Source organism: Rhinopithecus roxellana, chromosome 5 (assembly GCF_007565055.1).
Source record: "Rhinopithecus roxellana isolate Shanxi Qingling chromosome 5, ASM756505v1, whole genome shotgun sequence".
Classification (NCBI taxonomy): Eukaryota; Metazoa; Chordata; class Mammalia; order Primates; family Cercopithecidae; genus Rhinopithecus; species Rhinopithecus roxellana.
In genome coordinates this window covers 31,788,070-31,807,630 of record NC_044553.1, presented here as the reverse complement: position 1 = coordinate 31,807,630, position 19,561 = coordinate 31,788,070, and the positions used below count along the sequence as shown (strand labels likewise).

At 43.6% G+C, this 19,561-nt stretch overlaps 2 protein-coding genes across 3 annotated transcripts in view; one reads left to right on the top strand and one right to left on the bottom strand.

Moving 5' to 3' along the window:
* Positions 1-5,813: 5,813 nt before the first annotated feature.
* B2M (beta-2-microglobulin) lies at positions 5,814-12,845 on the bottom strand. Of its 2 annotated transcripts, XM_010385224.2 has the most exons (4): positions 12,693-12,844; positions 8,539-8,817; positions 7,563-7,590; positions 5,814-6,310 (listed from the first exon to the last, which is right to left on the bottom strand). In XM_010385224.2, the coding sequence occupies exons 1-3, from the start codon at positions 12,757-12,759 to the stop codon at positions 7,577-7,579; spliced, it is 360 nt and encodes a 119-aa protein (XP_010383526.1). In that variant the 5' UTR covers positions 12,760-12,844; the 3' UTR covers positions 5,814-6,310; positions 7,563-7,576. The 2 variants fall into 2 exon arrangements, with proteins under 2 accessions (XP_010383526.1, XP_010383525.1); XM_010385223.2 differs by lacking the exons at positions 5,814-6,310; positions 7,563-7,590 and having other exon boundaries at positions 8,501-8,817; positions 12,693-12,845.
* Positions 12,846-12,943: 98 nt separating this feature from the next.
* Positions 12,944-19,561, top strand: part of PATL2 (PAT1 homolog 2) — a 50,943-nt gene continuing 44,325 nt past the window's right edge. Inside the window, exons 1-2 of the mRNA XM_030930864.1 lie at positions 12,944-13,432; positions 16,186-16,392. The gene's annotated coding sequence lies outside the window, so the exon portion shown is untranslated. The remainder of the gene's footprint in view (positions 13,433-16,185; positions 16,393-19,561) is intronic.

Here is a 19,561-nt window from a genome sequence, read left to right as displayed (position 1 = left end):
CAGTTAACCTTTGAACAACACAGATTTGGGGTGCAAGGGTCCACTTTTTTTTTCCTTTTTGACGGGGACTTGCTTCATCACCCAGGCTGGAGTGTAGTGTCCTGATCTCTGCTCATTGCAGCCTCAACCTCCCAGGCTCAGGTGATGCAAGGGTCCACTTTTTTTTTTTTTTTTTTTTTTTTGGTGACAAAATCTTGCTCTGTCACCCAGGCTAGTGTGCAGTGACGCGATCTCCACTCACTGCAGCCTCCGCCTCCTGGGTTCAAGTGATTCTGCTGCCTCATCCTCCCAAGTAGCTGGGATTACAGGTATGCACCACCACATCCAGCTAATTTTTGCATTTTTAGTAGAGATGGGGTTTCACCATGTTAGCCAGGCTGGTCTTGAACTCACAACCTTAGATGATCTGCCTGCCTCGGCCTCCCAAACTTCTGGGATTACAGGTGTGAGCCACTGCACCCGGCCACGAGTTCACTCTTATGTGGATTTTCTTCTGCCTCTGCCTCCCCTGAGACAATAAGACCAACCCCTTCTCTTCCTCCTCCTCCTCCTTGGCCTATTCAACGTGAAGATGATGAGAATGAAGATCTTTATGATGATGCACTGTTACTTAATGAATAGTAAATACATTTTCTCTTCCTTATGATTTTCTTAATAACGTTTGCTTTTCTCTAGCTTACTTTATTGTCAGAATACAGTATATATAGTATACCTAACATATAAAATATGTGTTGACTGTTTACGTCATCGATAGGGCTTCCAGTCAGCAGTAGGCTATTAGCAGTTAAGTTTTTGAGGAGTTAAAGGTTATACTTGGATTTTGACGGCATCGGGGGTTGCCACCTTGAACTCCATATTGTTCAAGAGTTGAATATATAAGGAAATGTAAGGATACCTATTTGACAAAGTTTAATTATTAATAACAATTTTTAAAAATTTAAATAACCATAATATAAAGTGGGGAGTTATGTGTACACACTGAGAGCCACCTCTATAAAGTAGAATATAGTAGGGTCCAAAAGATGGTAATTTCCATGTTATGAGTGATTATAGGGGTGTACAAATTTTTTTCTTTCTTTCTTTCTTTTTTTTTACTTTTTATTTTTTATTGAGACAGAGTCTCACTCTGTCACCCAGGCTGGAGTGCAGTAGTGCCATCTCTGCTCACTGCAACCTCCACCTCCCGGGTTCAAACAATTCTCCTGTGCCTCAGCCTCCCAAGTAGCTGGAATTACAAGCGCCCACCACCATGCCTGGCTAATTTTTGTAATATTAGTAGAGACAGGGTTTTGCCACGTTGGCCAGGTTGGTCTGAAACTCCTGTCCTCAAGTGACCACCTACCTCAGGCTCCCAAAGTGCTGGGATTACAGGCGTAAGCCACCACACCCCACCTAGTTTGTTTTTTTAAAGGGGCTTCTTACATATATTTTTTAGAAAGTAATTCTTGTTTCAGCAATATAGTATGGGTATTCCTCCATATCAGTATGTGAGATCTACTTCTTTATTACTGGCGTTGGGACTTTTCAGTTTGATTTGCATTGCACAATTATATTTAATAAGGTTAATTAAATTTCCAGTATTCCTCCTCTTTGCTTGCTCTCTTCTTCTGAAAAGAGGAACTAAGGCATGCTCCAAAGGAACTGTGAAAGTTGATCCTACAAATTGGGTCATTTTTGTCCTTACTCAACAAAAACAGAGTCAAGAAGCCAGGGAGAAGCACTCAGGGGCACAAAACATTGCTCCAAAACTGCAGTTTTCTGTAAGCCTGGCAGCTGAAACTGCCTGCTATCGCCTGAAACCAGGTTTAACTAAGGCTACTGAAACAACCTGCTACAACTACATTGAACAGACTAGCTCTGTTCATTGCCAGCATTTGCCAATCCGAACTTGCCAGCTCCTCAAAACCTTACTAGCACCAGTGAAATTTCTCAGAACAATGTGTGACATTTTTGCATTTTATAAAACCTTTTTGTACTTCAGTCATGCCAAAGACCAGCTGGTCTGTGTGTATGCTCTGAACGGCAATTCTTTCCTCCCAAATAAAACATTTCAATTTCAGAGATTCATCTCTATATTTCATTTGACTTTGACATACTATTACCTTGTAATATCAGCCAGCCCAGCAGCCCCTCACAAAATAGCTCTGTTGAATGATACAGAATGGAGAAAGAGTTCTTTATTATTTAACTCAATGGGTCTCTCAATCTTGGATATACATTAAAACTATCTAGAGGTTTTTAAAAAAATAACACTATACCTGGGCTCCAAACCAAGAGATTATGATTTAGTTGGCCTGGATGAGAGTCCGGGAAGCTGGTAAGGTTTTTGTTGTTGTTGTTATTGCTGTTTTTGAGACAGAGTCTCACTCTGTTGCCCAGGCTGGAGTGCCATGGCATGATCTCAGCTCACTGCAACCTCTGCCTCCCAGGTTCAAGTGATTCTCTTGCCTCTGCCTGCTGAGTAGCTGGGATTACAGGCACGCGCCACCACCATGCCCGGCTAATTTTTGTATTCTTAGTAGAGACAGGGTTTCACCATGTTGGCCAGGCTGGTCTTGAATTCCTGATCTCATGATCTGCTCACCTTGGCCTCTCAAAGTGTTGGGATTACAGGCGTGAGCCACCACGCCCAGCTTGTTGTTTGTGTGTGTGTGTGTGTTTGTTTTTCTTTGTTTTGTTTTTATAAACTCTACATGTAATTTTAGTTTGCAGCCAAGTGAAGAGTTAATGAATGGCCTAGGTAAGTATGGTATAATATGAAACACATTTGGTCTTTGTCCCCAGTTCCTGTCATAAGTTCCTAAAACCCTTTGAATTTTGAGTGATAGGAGTGTCTTTTGTTATTGATAATAAGACTCTTTGATAACCCTTGAGTATATGTTAATGAAGTTATACTCATTATAGGTTGGGGCCCCTAGATAGCCTCAGGATGGTGCTAGTCACCAGAAAGACCAACTGATGAAAAGATTAGTGTGTTGGAACTTCCACCCCGACGTGTCCATTTCTGGGAAGGTGAAGCGGAGTTGGAGATCAAGCTCTATAAAAACTCTTGAACGATGAGCTTCTTGTTTGCTGAATGTGTGGAGGTGCTGGGAGGGTGGCATACACCTGGAGAGGGCATGGACTCTCACCACCAAAACCCCCTGCATACAACCCTGTTCATCTCTTCATCTAGCTATTCGTCTGTAGCCTTTATAATATCTTTTATAATAGATTGGTAAATGTGAACTGTCCTAGCAAATTAATCAAAATCAAGGAGGGAGTCACGGGAGTCCTGGTTTCCAGCTGGTCAGTCAGAAGTAGAGGTAACAATCTACTATGTGTGATTGGCATCTGAAGTGGAGGGCAGTCTTGTGGGACCGAACCCTCAACCATCAGAATCGAATTGAATTATAGGATACCCAGTTGGTGTCTGCTGGAGATTTTTTGGTGTTGTTAAATTAAGCTTGGCCTGGCAGGGCACAATGGCTCATGCCTGTAATCTCAGTACTCTGGGAGGCTGAGGCCAGAGGATCACTTGAGGCTAGGAGTTTGAGACCAGCCTGGACAACATGGTGAAACGCCATCTCTACTAAAAATACAAAATTAGCCAGGTGTGGTGGCGCATGCCTGTAATCCCAGCTACTCGGGAGGCTGAGGCACAAGAATCACTTGAACCCTGGAGGTGGAGGTTGCAGTGAGCCAAAATGGTGCACTCCAGCCTAGACAACAAGAGAGAAACTCTGTCTCAAAAAAAGGTTTAGCCTAAAGTTGGCTTGGCTGGGTGCAGTGGCTCACACCTGTAATCCCAGCATTTTGGGAGGCTGAGGCGAAAGAATTGCTCAAGGCCAGGAGTTCATCCCTACTAAAAATTAAAAAACAAAATTAGCCAGGCATGGTGACATGTGCCTGTAGCCCCAGCTACTCTGGAGCCTGAGGCAGGAGGATTGCTTGAGGGCAGGAAGTCGAGGCTGCAGTAAGCCATGATCATACCACTGAACTCCAGCCTGGGTGACAGAGTGAGACGTTGTCTCAAAACAAAAATTAAATAAATAAAGCTGCCTCCCTATGTAAGTTCAGGCTAAAGGTTTCTCTATGCATAGTGGACTGTAACCTAACTGGATATGTCAACAGACTGTAAGTTACTGTTATACCACAGAGTCTCAGCCAATCACACGTGGTCAACTCTTCAAACCCTGTTTAAATGAGGCAAATGCTGAGCTGCAACCAATCTGGCTGTTTCTTCCCCTGACTTCCATTTTCTGCACATCACTTTCCTTTTTCTGACCCTAAATGTTATCCATCCATGTGGCATCCCCAGAGTCATTTTGAATCTGTTCTGGTTCCGGCAGCTGCCTGGTTCAAGAATCATTTTTGCTCAGTTAAACTCTGTTAAATTTAATCCGTCTAAAGTTTTTCTTCTCACAGAATGTGGAAAACATATCTGGTCACAGAAGCATTCTGTGTTGAGTATAAGAGTTGAAATTTTAAAACTTTGTTTTTCTTTCAGAGTATCACCCTCCAATTTGTTCAGCCGAGTTCCTACAAGTCTTCCCTCAGATACCCTTGCTCCACTGTTTGGAATTACCCAAACCTGCCATGTGGCTGTCCTTCCTGGCTCCCATGCCTGGAAACCCAGGCCCCACCCACCAATCAAGAGAACCACTACCCACTTACTCTCAGCTCAGGCGAGTGGCTTCTCTAACATCTCCCTAGATTTTTGTTGTTGTTCCTTGAACAACATTATTTCTTTTGTAAAAAATTATTATTTTTTTTAATTCAATTTTTTGAATTGAGACAGGGTCTTGTTACGTCGCCCAGACTGGTCTCGGACTCCTGGGCTCAAGTGATCATCCTACCATGGCCTCCCAAAGTGCTGGGATTACAGACATGAGACACCTCGCCCAGCCTGAACAACAAAATTTCCATTGCCAAGTTCTTTGCGAGTACCTATGCTATATTCTTATCAGGTATATATTTTAATTATTTGAGTGCACATCTGTCCCTCCGCTAAACTGAGACGATTGGGAGCAGTGTTGTATTTATCCTGTCAGTACCTAGAACTAGCTAATTCAGATTCTTGATCAAATAAACAAAACTGGCCATCAGGTATAAAACTATGCCTTGAAAATTTTAAATCCGTTGTCATTCAAAGTACAGTTGGCCTTTAGTATCCAGGGGCTCCACATCTGTGGATTCAGCAAACCATGGATCAAAAACATTGGGGAAAAAAAAGGGATGGTTGTGTCTTTACTGAACATGTACAGACTTTCTTTTCTTGTCATTATTCCTTAAACAATAACAACCATTTACATAGCATTTACATTGTATTAGGTATTATAAGTAATCTAGAAATGATTTAAAGTATACAGGAGGATGTGCATAAGTTATATGCAAATACTATACCATTTTATAGAAGGGACTTATATATCCAGAGATTTTGGTGTCCAAGAAGGGGTCCTGAAACCAGTCCCCCAGGGAGACCAAGGGATGACTGTGTATCTATTCCTTGCTAAAATATTAAATCCTTAGATACTTTTGCTCCCTCTTAGAGTCTGCATACTCCTCATGACCTGGCCCACAAGAAAGAACTCTGGCTAAAGTATAGAAGGCTGGCCTCTCACTAGACAGCTGTGTCACCCCAACTATGCCATTTAACTTCTTTGAGCATCAGATTCCTAATCTGGAAAATGTGGATCACTGAGGCCCTTTACACTGTGAGCCAAACCCTATATACAAGGGGTTCACACTTTTTACCACGTGGCACTTGAAGACTGTTTCCCTGTTTGAAAATAAAGGGGTAATAGTGAGAGCGAGATATAAGAGACAACACATCAAATTTCATAGTTTTATTTGACTCGTGGAACAAAAATGAACCAGATTAACCATAACTTTATCAAATGTATAAGAAGTAAATATGAATCTCATGACTTTACTCATTATAACAAATTTCCAATAACCCTTCAATTTCTAAAATTTTCCTCCAAATTCTAAGCACAATATGTAAATTGGAAGTAAACTTATACACGCATAACTATCTTATCAAGCTTCGAGTGCAAGAGATTGAAGAGTTCAGATCTGACCAAGATGTTGATGTTGGATATGAGAATTCTCTGCTCCCCACCTCTAAGTTGCCAGCCCTCCTAGAGCTACCTGTCCAGATACCTCAAACGTGGAGATAGCACTCCAAGTAGAATTATAAAAAGGGTCACGCCCTGTTAACATTATTATAACTCTGCATTTTTTGCATAAAGTGTATAAGCATATCAATATTAAAAAGCAAGGAAGCAGAATTTGGAATTCATCCAATCCAAATGCGGCATCTTCAAACCTGAAAAGAAAAGAAAAAGGTGAGCAAATGAATTTATTTTATTTGGATTGCAGATCTCATTACCAAACCTGTCTAATTTCTACTCTGTAGATCACCTTTTTAAAAGAAGTAACTGCGGACAGTTCTCCAAACCCATTACAAAGAGTATATCCTGTTAGTGTATCCGTTTGGTGCTGCCAAAATCTTAGAAGAAAAAATGCTGATATGATATTTTGGTCAGTGCTGGACTGTATATATGACAGTGGTCTCATGAGATTAAAATAGCATACTTTTCACTGTACCTTTTCTATGTTTAGATACACAAATACCATTGTGTTACAACTGCCCACAGTATTCAGTACAGTAACAAGCTGTACAGGTTTGTAGCTTAGGAGAAATAGGCTAGACCATGTAGCCTATGTGTGTAGTAGGCTACAACACCTAGCTTTGTGTAAGCATTTCTTGGAATATGTCCCCATCATTAAGTAACATATGACTATATTCAAATCCTGGCTCTACAGTTTACTACCAGTGTGACTGGGCAGATCATCCACCTTCCTGATGCTCTCCCAAATCAATTCCCTGTTCTAGAATATAGCAGGAGATTTGAATGGGTTTTCAGCATCAAGGTACCCTGGGCAGTAGAATTTCACTGAAAAGCTGGATCTTATACATTTGGACTCCAACTAAAGATGCAGAGAAGTCCAAGTTCCTCCCTCTCTCTTGCTTCTGGAGTTCCTTGTAGTTACATCTATTATAGTATCACTACATCAAGTTTTAACAATCTGGTTCCCTTTATCTCATCTAGTGGCCTGGGAGCCCCTAAGAGGCAAACACAGTCCCCACACAGGAATGGGACATCTGCAGAACTGTATAACTCCTCTCTTCTGTCTGAAGAACAAAACAACTATTATACAAAGGAAGAAAGTGATTCATTTTCTCTTCTCAGCAGAGATGTCCAATGTGGAAATGGCAGAAGAAAGATCAAAGCCTTGCAGGTAATGTGGGTAACTACCTGCCTCTATCCTGCAATACCATACTGGCAATTCCTTTGCCCTCTCTGTAGAGGGTCAGTAATGTGGCCACACCCAGGGCCACACACCTTCTTCATACCACAGGAGAAGGGAATGTGACCCTGTAGGATTCCTCTTTGCCTGCTAAAATGCTACTCTGTCAATGTTCTCCACATAGTGAGGGTTATCATGTTAGAACTGTCTATAAATAGTCCTCAGGATAGTGAAACAAAAACATTTTCTTAAGGTCAAAAACTTACCTCCATGATGCTGCTTACATGTCTCGATCTACGAAAAAGACAGTGGAGAAAGAAAAAGGAAGACATGAAGTTATACTTTTAAAATACCATGTACTAACAAATGTCTAAAATGGTTAGAAATAAGGCTGGCAGAATAGGCTGCTGTTCCTATCCATGTATACCTTGTTTAGAGCTACCCAGCAGGAACATGCCCTTCCTACTAGCCTCAGATACCAATCCAGCCAGAGAGTAATGGAGGAGTCCAGGATTATAGGATGCTAGGATACGCAGGACTTACAAAGGTCTATACCTTCTTGAGATGTTCGTTAGTGCTCAATATACCTGAAGCTGCCATGAAAGCTAGAGGAAGCCAGTAGGTAAGAAGTGTTAAGAGTGCATATGTATTCATGCAAGTGCTGCTGCTGCTCCCTGCTCAACTGCAGGGAAACTACTGGTTCAGAAACCATGCTGTGCAGCAATCTCTCAGCAGGTGCCACTAATCTGATCTTTTTTTTTTTTTTTTTTTTTTTTTTTTTTTTTGAGACGGAGTCTCACTCTGTCGCCGGGGCTGGAGTGCAGTGGCCGGATCTCAGCTCACTGCAAGCTCCGCCTCCCGGGTTCACGCCATTCTCCTGCCTCAGCCTCCCGAGTAGCTGGGACTACAGGCGCCCGCCACCTCGCCCGGCTAGTTTTTTGTATTTTTTAGTAGAGACGGGGTTTCACCGTGTTAGCCAGGATGGTCTCGATCTCCTGACCTTGTGATCCGCCCGTCTCGGCCTCCCAAAGTGCTGGGATTACAGGCTTGAGCCACCGCGCCCGGCCAATCTGATCTTTAAGAACATTCCCTGACAATCCCAATATGCAGATTGTTTATATCAGATGGGGTGGGACTCATTGAGGGTAGTATGGCCATAGACTTTTTTTATATCAAAGCAGCTTTATGATATGACTACTCATACACAACTTTCAGCAGCCTACAAAAGAATGTAAGACTTACCCCACTTAACTGTCCTGGGCCCTGTCAAAGTCACATGGTTCACACGGCAGGCATACTCATCTTTTTCATTGGGGGTAAATTCAGTGTAGTACAAGAGATAGAAAGACCAGTCTTTGCTGAAAGACAAGTCTGAATGCTCCACTTTTCCCATTTTCTCTCCATTCTTCAGTAAGTCAACTTCAATATCAGATGGATGAAACCCAGACACATAGCAATTCAGGAAATTTGGCTTTCCATTCTCTGGTGGATGGCGTGAGTAAACCTGAATCTTTGGAGTACCTGAGGAACATAGGGAAAAGACACGTTAATATTGCCAGGGTATTTCACTTGGAGCTAACTTGGTCTCAAGCTCCCTCAGGCACCAAGTGTTTACATTTGATCATCGATTTCTCCCAATTCCATTTCCACTCTGGCCAAATGAGCTTCCCCCTTCCCAACAAGCCACCTCCATTTCGAGGAATAAACCATGACTTGGTATCTTTCCCTCATAATTCCTCTATACATGACTTTTTTTTTTTTTTTTTCTAGCAGATTTCTAGCAGTATCTTCTGTCACTGGAGATTGTGCTGCATTTTTAAGAACCTTTTTCTGGATGCTCTCAAGCACTTCTGATGGCTTCTCAGCACTCATAGCATTCTTTAACACATCACTGAAGAGTCTACATGATTTGGCTCCAAGCTCCTTTTCAAAGGTCATTTCTCAGTTCATAATAGCCCCATCAAATTACTCATGTTACTGTACTCTGTTTCCACCCCTTCCATTTTCTTCCTTATGTTTACTCCTGTCTTTTTGGTTCCTGCTCCTGCCTCGATCTCCACCCACCTGATTTTCTAAACCGTATTAAGTGTCTAGAAGAGTGCCTGGGATATAGCAATTGCTCTATACGTGGCAGATGTTATTATTATTACCTCAGGTTCCTAAATGGATCAACCCAAGGTATGTTTTATTTTGTTGTTTTTGTTGGTTTTTTGTTTGTTTGTTTGTTTGTTTGTTTGTTTGTTTGTTTAAGATGGCATCTCATTCTGTTGCCCAGGCTGGAGTGCAGTGGCGAGATCTCAGCTCATTGCAACCCCTGCCTTGGTTCAAGTGATTCCTGGGACTACAAGCACACGCCACCATGCCCGGTTAATTTTTGTATTTTTAGTAGAGACGGGGTTTCACCATGTTGGCCAGGCTGGTCTCAAACTCCCAACCTCTAGTGATCTGCCTGCCTTGGCCTCCCAAAGTGCTGGGGTTACAGGCATGAGCCACTGCGCCCGGCCCAATCCAAGGTATGTTCTTACCAAATAACAAAACCTCTTTATTTCTGCAGAGGGTTTATATGCCAGATCCCTCTCTGATTTTGTACCTAATTTCATGAGCTAGAAAACAAAGAAATAAAACCTAAATGCATACAAGAGCTGGCAAATACCTTAAATGGTTGAGTTGGACTGGATAAAATACAACAGGGATAGGTGAGGACTATGGCAAATGGGACAGAACATACTTTTCATTATGATCAAATGGAGTAATGCATGTGACAGTGGGATTTGCATTTTAATTAGCATCCACAGGTGATTGCTGTAAACTAGCCAGGTTGGGGATACATTGCCTAATGTTACAGAAGCAGTGCTTCCCAAAATGAGAGGCATGACTAGACCATCCATGGGGAAGTGGAAAGAAAATATTATAAACTCTATATTTTTCATCGAAAATGAAGAGAAGTGTTAGTGCTACTAAATATACGGATTGACACTAAATATATGTGTATACAATTCTTTTAAATACACTTATATTCAGGGTACATGATCACTAAAAGGCAGCTGCTCCTCCAGGTCTGGAAGGTTGTGGGGAGAAGGAGGAGTACCAGGCCACCTTGACCAGATATATCTCTCTAGAAACACCCTATCATCAAGGAAAGGCTACTAACCCCATCGAGAGGTGGATTGGGGGGTCTAATGAAGACCTGATTTTTTTCATAACATTAAAAGCTAAGAGAGCTCTTTGCATCTGAGCTTCTAATAGTAAGAACATAATAAATGCCTCAGGGGTCAGAGCACAGATTCATCCTGCCTGGAACTCTCTGAGGGAAGGTAGCAAGATTTGGTGAGAGCATCACTGTAATCTTTTCTAAGAAGAGGACAAGTATCAGACAGGCTGGGTTTGAATTGGGGCTCAACCAGTTACTGGCTTTGTGACTTTTGGAGAGTTATTTAAGCTTACAAAACTTAACTGAAAAATTAATTTATGCCCACAGTAAAACAAAACAAAACCACACACAGGACAGAGGGGGAAAAAGACCTTCAGAGGTAATCACCATTACATGCTTCTTGTGGTATCTCCCAGAAATGGTTTATGCATGGCATGTATTACTTTGGAAATTTTCAAAATAAGATTTTTTAAAAAACATCTGATTGTTATTTTTTAAAACGACATCTAACATAACCAGCAAATACCAGTAATGGTGATGATATATACATTATCCTTTGTGTTGTAAATAAATTGTATCCAAATTAAATGCAATTTTCTCATCATCAAAACATTCTGCTTTTGATCACGTTTTGCCAGGGGGAAAAGGTGAGAGGGCTTAGCGTATTGCCAGGTATTTAGAAAGTGCTCAAGATCTTTGGTGTCCTCAACAGTCTTGGTAACCATCTTGGATTATCTTTATTAAAGGTTTTACAACTCCCCTGACTTTGACAAACCTTCACTTTTTTCTTTCTTCCTTTTTTTTTTTTTTTTTGTTTGTTTGTTTGTCTGTTTTGTCTTTTTTAAGGGACAGGGTCTCGCTCTGTTCCAGGACTGGAATACACTGGCGCCATGATAACTCAAACTCCTGGCTCAAGAGATCCTCCCGCCTCAGCCACCCGAGTAGCTTGGGCCACAGGCGCCAGCCACCACACCCGGCTGATTTTTGTTTTTATTTTTTATAGATACGAGGTCTCACCATGTTGACCAGGCTGGTCTCAACTACTGACCTCAAGCTATCCTCCCGCCTCGGCCTCCCTAAGTGCTAGGATTACAGGCGTGAGCTACCACGCCCAACCCCCTCATGTTTTCAAAACCGAAAGTAAGAGGCACAGTACATCTCGGAAAGAACCAGGCAAAGAGCCAAAGAGGAAGCCTTCTGTAAGAAAAGACCACAGGGCCTGTGGCCGCCCGGTTTGCTCTGGAGAATCTCACGCAGAAGGCAGGCATGTTTCTTTAAAAAAAAAAAAAAACGCACGAATTACACCCAAAAGGCATGCGCTCCCACAAAAGGCCCTGGTCAGGCTTGATTTCAATCTCGATTGCTGCCATTTATCCCTGTGTAATTAAGTTTCTTAAAATCTCGGTGCCTCAGTTTCTTCATCTGTGAGAGGCAGAAGGTAACCATAGTAGTTATCTATGGTGGAAGATAACTATTTTAAAAATTAAATGACGCAAAGCACGTAAAATCCTTGGGACACAGAAAGATGTCAATAACGCGTAGTTCTTATGATTTTTAAAAGTGACCTGTGATGGGAACAAATAGGTTAATGATTCGAAACTGCTTTGTATCACAGCCAAGCATTCTACAAACGTCGCTTGCTGTTTCCCCGCCACGGTGTGGCCCCACATAGACCCGGAGGTGCAGGGCAGGCGAACTTAGCGGCTCCTAGACGAAGTCCACAGCTCTCCGGTCCGAGGGAAGCAGAGCTGCAGCAGACAGGTTTACCCGGGCAACGCCTCCCCCAGACCCCAGGCGCCCGTCCACGCATTCACAGCCCTCAGCTCCGCGCCTTTGGGACGAGCCTACCCGTCCCCTACTCCAGCTGCGCTCGGGAAGCCAGAGGACCCGCGAAAGAGCGGAAGAGAAACCCTCCCCCAACCTCGGCGCTCTGACGCTTATCAACGCCCTAAACTTTGTCCCGACCCTCCAGTCGCCGTAGGCCAAATGTCTCCCCTGCTCCCAGCCGAAAGGGGCAGGAAGCGCGCGTCCCGGGTGCGCACCCCCTTCCCCACTCCCAGGCCACCCCACTGCTTCCCGGAGACCCAGCCCTGGACTAGCCCCCCGGCGGGCCACCAAGGAGAACTTGGAGAAGGGAGGTCACGGAGCGAGAGAGCACAGAGAGGGCCACAGAGGGTGCGGAGCGGGAGAGGAAGGACCAGAGCGGGAGGGGAAGGACCAGAGCGGGAGGGTAGGAGAGACTCACGCTGGATAGCCTCCAGGCCAGAAAGAGAGAGTAGCGCGAGCGCGGCTAAGGCCACTGAGAGCGACATCTCGGCCCGAGTGCTGTCCGCCGCTGGAATGCCCGCCGGGCGCGACGCTTCCACTTATATTCCACGCCGGCACAGCCAATCAGGGCAAGGCCCGCGGGGACCGTCACCCGTCTCCAAGCCAGCGACGCGGTGCCAGGTTAGAGAGAGGGACTTTCCCGTTTTCGGTTTCCTTTTCTTAGAGTCTCGTGATGTTTAAGAAGGCATGCACTAGATTGGGTGGGTTTGCTGTCTGTACATCGGCGCCCCCCGATCTGGGGTGCGCGCCCCAGCTTGGGACACGTGGCGCTCATTCTAGGACTTCAGCTGGAGGCACCTTAAGGCCCCCTCCTCACATTGCAAATTGGCCCCAGAGATACTAAGTGACTTACTAATGGTGCCCCAGCTAGTTAAGGACTCGGACCTGCATTTTTCATTCGAGAAAACTGAAACCCAGAAGATTAAGATCGTTGAATGCTACCTAGCAGGAGAACTTCGGTTTATAACTACAGCTCGGGAATTGGCTGCAGCGTTTCTCGATTCTCTGGGCAAGAAAAATAGTCCCAGAAGCATCCTCAGCACAGCTCAGAGAAGGTCCTAGCGAACGAGTACCTTTCTTGCTTCTTGAATCCCTTCAGGAAAAAGTGTTTGGAAAGTTCTGAGCCAAGAAGTTCCTCCCTGTGTCCTTGCTATTTAGGTAATTTTCTTTGTTCTGTTGATTTGGGGGGGGACCACTAATAGTAAAAGCAGTAACTGCTTAGGGCTTTAGAGCTTCCAGCGCCCTCCAGGTACAACATTCTCTTAGTTTCCACCCTAGAACAGGGACTGGCACATAGTAGGTACTCAGTAAACTGAATGAATGAATGGATGGATGGATGGATGAATTAGTGAATACGTAAATAAACTGTAGGAGGAAGGAATTACCCCCATTCATTTTATGAACAGGGGAAACAAAGGCTGAGAGACTAGAATTCAAACTCTGGCCTGATTCCATTGACATTCATAATTTAGACACTGGAAGACAAAGGGCTTGGCAATTTTAGTGAGAGTTTGGACTGCATCTGCCTTGGGCCCAGCCAAGGACGTTAAACATGACAGGCAGACCCATTAAGAAAACCTACACTCTAAAGTGACCGTAAATAAGGTGCTGCCATTTCGTAGTGGCGGAGTCCACAGGTCTTTTCTAAGAGGAACAGTGAGAAGAGAAGTGGACCATGGGGATGGGGAGGGGCAGAGATCTTGGAAGTCACCGTGGTTTTCAGCTGAAAGGATTTGCCTAGCTTCCCCAAAGAGCACAACAAATACCTTCTAGGTTTCTTTTACATATTTTTAGGCTTTTGATAATCTTTATTGTGGAGGCCATGCCTAAACTAAGAAAATGCAATACTCTCCATGGACCTAATGAAATGAGATAATGCACAAGAGAGAGCCTCCCACAATGCCTGGCACATAATACGTGTTCTATAGTGTATAATAAGTGCTATAATTATTAATATTATTTACCTAGTTTTTCTACCAGCCCTCTCAATAACTAAAATATAAGAATAATTGTTATGCACAAGTTTATGAAATAAGACACTCTTGCTCCCTCCCTTCTTCCCCTTTTAAAAACTCACATAAGGCACTAAAGGCCTGAAATGTTAGTGTTGAATTGTACTAGAAAAGTGCCTTAGAAGTTTAGCAAGGGCCAGGGCTATTTTTGCCTCTAGTTTCTTGTTTACTACATCACAGAGAAATACTAAATTTAAAATCCATTACGGATAGATTCTGACTTACTCACTTGGAAAACCAATTTAAAAAGCAATAAAAAACAGTACAGACAGAAAAAAGTCTATTTTACAGTTTTCTGTGGGTGGGGAATACCTGTATTTTTCTTGGATTTACCATTTATGACATGTTTTGAATAGTGAGGGTGAAAATTATATATACAACTATTTATTTAAAAACAAGAGCACTGTTTGCCTAGGAGGGCAAATTTGGGAAGTCTACAAACATTGACAATGTCCTTTTCTTTAATTTTTAATTTTTTTTGTGGAGACAGAGTCTTGCTATGTTTTCCAGGCTGGTCTCGAACTCCTGGTCTCAAGTGATCCTCCTTCCTCAGCCTCCCACAGTGCTAAGATCACAGGCATGTGTTACCATGCCCAGCCACAAATATGACAGTTTAATAACTTTATCTCCCTGTAGTGCAATTAACAGATTAACAGCGGCCTTTTTTTCCCTATATAACCTTCTTAAAATTTTTTTACAATGAGCATTTATTCAAAATAGTAAATGTTGGCAAGAATTTAGAAGAACTGGAACTCTCATACAATCCTGGTGGGAATATAAAATGGTATAAACAATTTTGGGCTGGGCGTGGTGGTTCACACCTGTAATCTGAGCACTTTGGGAGGTCAAGGCAGGAGGATCACTTTAGACCAGGAGTATGAGACCAGCCTGGTCAACATGGTGAAACCTTGTCTCTACTAAAAATACAAAAATTAGCTGGGTATGGTGGTGGGCATCTGTAACCCCAACTGCTCAGGAGGCTGAGGCAGGAGAATCACTTTAAGCTGGGAGGCAGAGGTTGCAGTGAGCTGAGATTGCACCACCATACTCCAGCCTGGGCAACAGAGCAAGATTCTGTCTCAAAAAAAAAAAAAAAAAAAAAAGGGAAAACACTTTGACAGCTCTTTATAAAGTTAAACATACACTGGCCATTAGATCCAGCCACTCCACCCAAGATATTTCCCCAAGAGAAAACGAAAGCATATGTCTATACAAAAACTTGGACATTAATGTTTACAGCAGTTTTATTTGTGATAGCTGAAACTAGAAACGATCCAACACACATCAACAGGTAAATGAATAAACCCACTAGAGTATATATCCATACAATGAAATATTATCATCAACAAATAAGGAAAAAACTGTTGATACATGTAACATGGATGAAATAATCATGGTAAGTAAAAGAAGTCAGACAGAAAAGAACATATACTATATGATTCTGTTTATATAAAACTCCAGAAAAGGCAAACTATAATCTATATGACAGAAAGTAGATGAGTCGTTTCTAGAGGGAAAGGAGATCATCTAAACATGAGGAAACTTTCGGGTTGATGGATATGTTAATTATCTAGAGTTTGATGATAATTTCACAGTTATATTTTAGAACTTATTGTATACTTTAAGTGTAATTTATTGTATATGGATTGTAAATATTTAAAAGGACATAGCCAGGGGAGGTGGAGCAAGATGGCTGAATAGAAGCCTCCACTAATCCTGCTCCTTGCAGGAACACCATATTGAATAACTATCCACACAAAAAAAGCACCTTCATAAGAACGAAAAATCAAGTGAGCAATCACAGTACCTGGTTTTAACTTCATATCACTGAAAGAGAAACTGAAGAGGATAAGACAGTGTTAAATTGCTAAATGCTGTCTCTCTCCCATTCCCCAGCAGCAGGCACCTAGCGTGGAGAGAGAATCTGTGCTTCTGGGAGAAGAAGAGTGCAGTGATTGTCAGACTTTGCCTTGGAACTCAAGTGCTGCCCAGTCATAGCACAAAGCGACACTGGGAAGAACTCACCCAGGGCCCATGGAGGGATCATTCAGACCAGCCCTAGCTGGAAGCAAATCATCCATCCCAGCAGTGGGAACCTGAGTTCCAGTAAGTCTCACCACCATGGGCTGAAGTGCTCTGAGGTTCTACATAAACTTGAAAGGCAGTCTAGGCCACAAGGATGGCAATTCCTGGGCAAGTCCTGGTGCTGTGCTGGGCTCAGAGCCAGTGAATGGGGGGTACACAACCTAGTGAGACACCAGCTGGGATGGCCAAGGGATTGCTTGCACCACCCCTCTCCCAACCCCAGGCAGCAGAGCTCAAAGCTCAGAGAGAGAGACTTTCCTCTGCTTGAGAAGAGGAGAGGGAAGAACAAAGATGACTTTGTCTTGCATCTTGGATACCAGCTCAGCTGCAGTAGGATAGGGCACCAGGCAGAGTCCTGAGGCCCACATTCCAGGCCATAGCTCCAAGCTGACATGTCTAGCCACACCCTGGGCCAGAAGGGAACCTGCTGCCTTGAAGGGAAGGACCAGTCCTGGCAGGATTCCTCCCCAGCTGACTAACGAGCCCTTTGACCCTGAATAATCAGAAGTAGTACTCATCATGGGCTTTGGGTGAGACTCAGAGACATGCAGGCTTCAGGTATGACCCAGCATATTCCAGCTGTGGCGGCTATGGGGAGAAATTCCTTCTGCTTGAGAAAAGGAGACGAAAGAGTAAAGGGGACTTGGCCACTGTGGGGTTAGAATACGAGGTGGGCTCTTAGGATCTCTGATTCCAGGCTTTGGCTCTTAGATAGCATTCCTGGACCTGCTCTGGGCCAGAGGGGAGCCCACTTCCCTGAAGGGTGAGTCCCAGGCTGGGCAGCATTCACCACAAGCTTACTGAAGAGCCCTTGGGCCTTGAGTATATATCAGCAGTAGCCAGACAGTACCCATCACAGGCCTGGGGTGGAAGTGGCCATGGGAAGAGAATTCTCAGCTTGTGGAAAGGGGAGGGAAAAGTGGGAAGGACTTTGTCTTGTGGCTTGGGTGCCAGTTCAGCTGCAGTACAATAGAGTACCAAGTAGATTCCTAAGGTTTCTGATTAGGCCCTAGCTCCTGGAAGGCATCTCTGGATTCACCCCAGGCTGGGGGGAACTTGCCACCCTGAAGAGGACATAAGCTTGGCTGGCTTTGCCACTTGCTGATTTTATTTATTTATTTATTTTTTTTTTTTTTTTTTTTTTTTTTCTTTTTTTTTGAGACGGAGTCTCGCTCTGTCACCCAGGCTGGAGTGCAGTGGCCGGATCTCAGCTCACTGCAAGCTCCGCCTCCCGGGTTTACTCCATTCTCCTGCCTCAGCCTCCCGAGTAGCTGGGACTACAGGCGCCCGCCACCTCACCCGGCTAGTTTTTTGCATTTTTTTTAGTAGAGACGGGGTTTCACTATGTTAGCCAGGATGGTCTCGATCTCCTAACCTCGTGATCCGCCCGTCTCGGCCTCCCAAAGTGCTGGGATTACAGGCTTGAGCCACCGCGCCCGGCCTCTTGCTGATTTTAGAGCCATAGGGCCTTGCGTGAACAGAGGTAGTAGTCAGGGAGTGGTTACCATAGGCCTTAGGCAAGACCCAGTACTGTGCTGACTTCACCTCTGACCCTGCACAGTCCCAGTAGTGGTGGTCACAGGGGTGTTTGTGTCACTTCTCCCCCAACTCCAGGCAGCTGATCACAGAAAGACAGACTTTGTTTGGGGGAAAGAAGGGAAGACAATAAGAGTCTCTGCCCAGTAATCCAGAGAATTCTTCCAGATCTTATCCAAGACCACCAAGGCAGTGCCTCCATGAGTAATCAGTGTTAACTTGTCAGCAGTTTAAAATAATGAGTGATAAGATATTATCTGCAAACATCATGGTGACCTCAAATCAAAAAACATACAACAGACTATGAAAGAGCCACAGCATTTCTATGCTTGGTGTGCCCTCTAATGCAGATACAGCTGCAGTGACCAAAAACTTAGATCACAACACCCACGTTCCTTTGAATTCCTGAAAAGCCTTCCAAAGAAGGACAGATACAAACAGCCCAGACTGCGAAGACTATGATAAATATTTAACTCATACACTGATGAACATCCACAAGCATCAGGACCAGCCAGGAAAACATGACCTTATTAAATGAACTAAATAAGGCACCAGGGACCAATCCCAGAGAAACAGAGATATGTGACCTTTGAAACAGAATTCAAAATAGCTGTTTTGGCCAGGCACAGTGGCTCACACCTGTAATCCCAACATCTTGGGAGGCCAAGGTGGGTAGATCACTTGAGCTCAGGAGTTCAAACCAGCCTGGCCAACATGGTGAAACCCTATCTCTACTAAAAATACAAAAATTAGCTGGGTGTGTTGGGGTGTGCCTGTAACCCCAGCTACTCAGGAGGCTGAGGCAGGAGAATTGCTTAAACTTGGGAGGTGAAGATTCAGTGAGCCACGATTGTACCACTGCACTCCAGCCTGGGCAACAGAGCAAGACTCTGTCCAAAAAAAAAAAAAAACTGTTTTGAGGAAACTCAAAGAAAGTAAAGCTAATACAGAGAAGGAATTCAGAACCCTGTCATATAACTTTAACAAAGAGATGGAAATAACTAAAAAGAATCAAGCAAAAATTATGGAGTTAAAAAATGAAACTGACATACTCAAGGATGCATCCGAGTCTCTTACCAGTAGAACTGATCAAGTGGAAGAAAGAATTAGTGAGCTTGAAGACAGGCTATTTGAAAATATAATCAGAAGAGACAAAAGAAAAAAGAATAAAAAAGAATGAAGCATGCCTACAAGATCTAGAAAATGGCTTCAAAAGGGCAAATTTAAGAGCTATTGGCTGCAGCCAGGCATGGTGGCTCATGCCTGTAATCCCAGCACTTTGGGAGGCTGAGGTGGGCAGATCATGCAGTCAGGAGTTCGAGACCAGCCTGGCCAACATTGTGAAACCCCATCTCTACTAAAATACAAAAATTAGCTGGGCGAGGCAGCAGGTGCCTGTAATCCCAGCCACTCTGGAGACTGAGGCAGAAGAATTGCTTGAACCTGGGAGGTGGAGGCTGCAGTGAACCAAGATCACACCACTGCACTCCAGCCAGGGCAACAGAGTGAGACTCTGTCTCAAAAAGGGAAAAAAAAAAAAAAAAAAAAGACTTACTGGCCTTAAAGAGGAGGTAGAGAGAGAGATGGGGTAGAAAGTTTATTCAAAGGGATAGTAACAAAGAGCTTCCCAAACCTAGGGAAATATATCAATATT

What these genes read in the sequence shown, in the direction of transcription:
- B2M (XM_010385223.2), bottom strand. Translation starts at nt 12,759, where the DNA reads ATGTCGCTCTCAGTGGCCTTAGCCGCGCTCGCGCTACTCTCTCTTTCT. An exon ending in TGGCCTGGAGGCTATCCAGC is followed by an intron (nt 8,818 to 12,692) that starts GTGAGTCTCTCC and finishes TATGTTCCTCAG; the next exon opens with GTACTCCAAAGATTCAGGTT.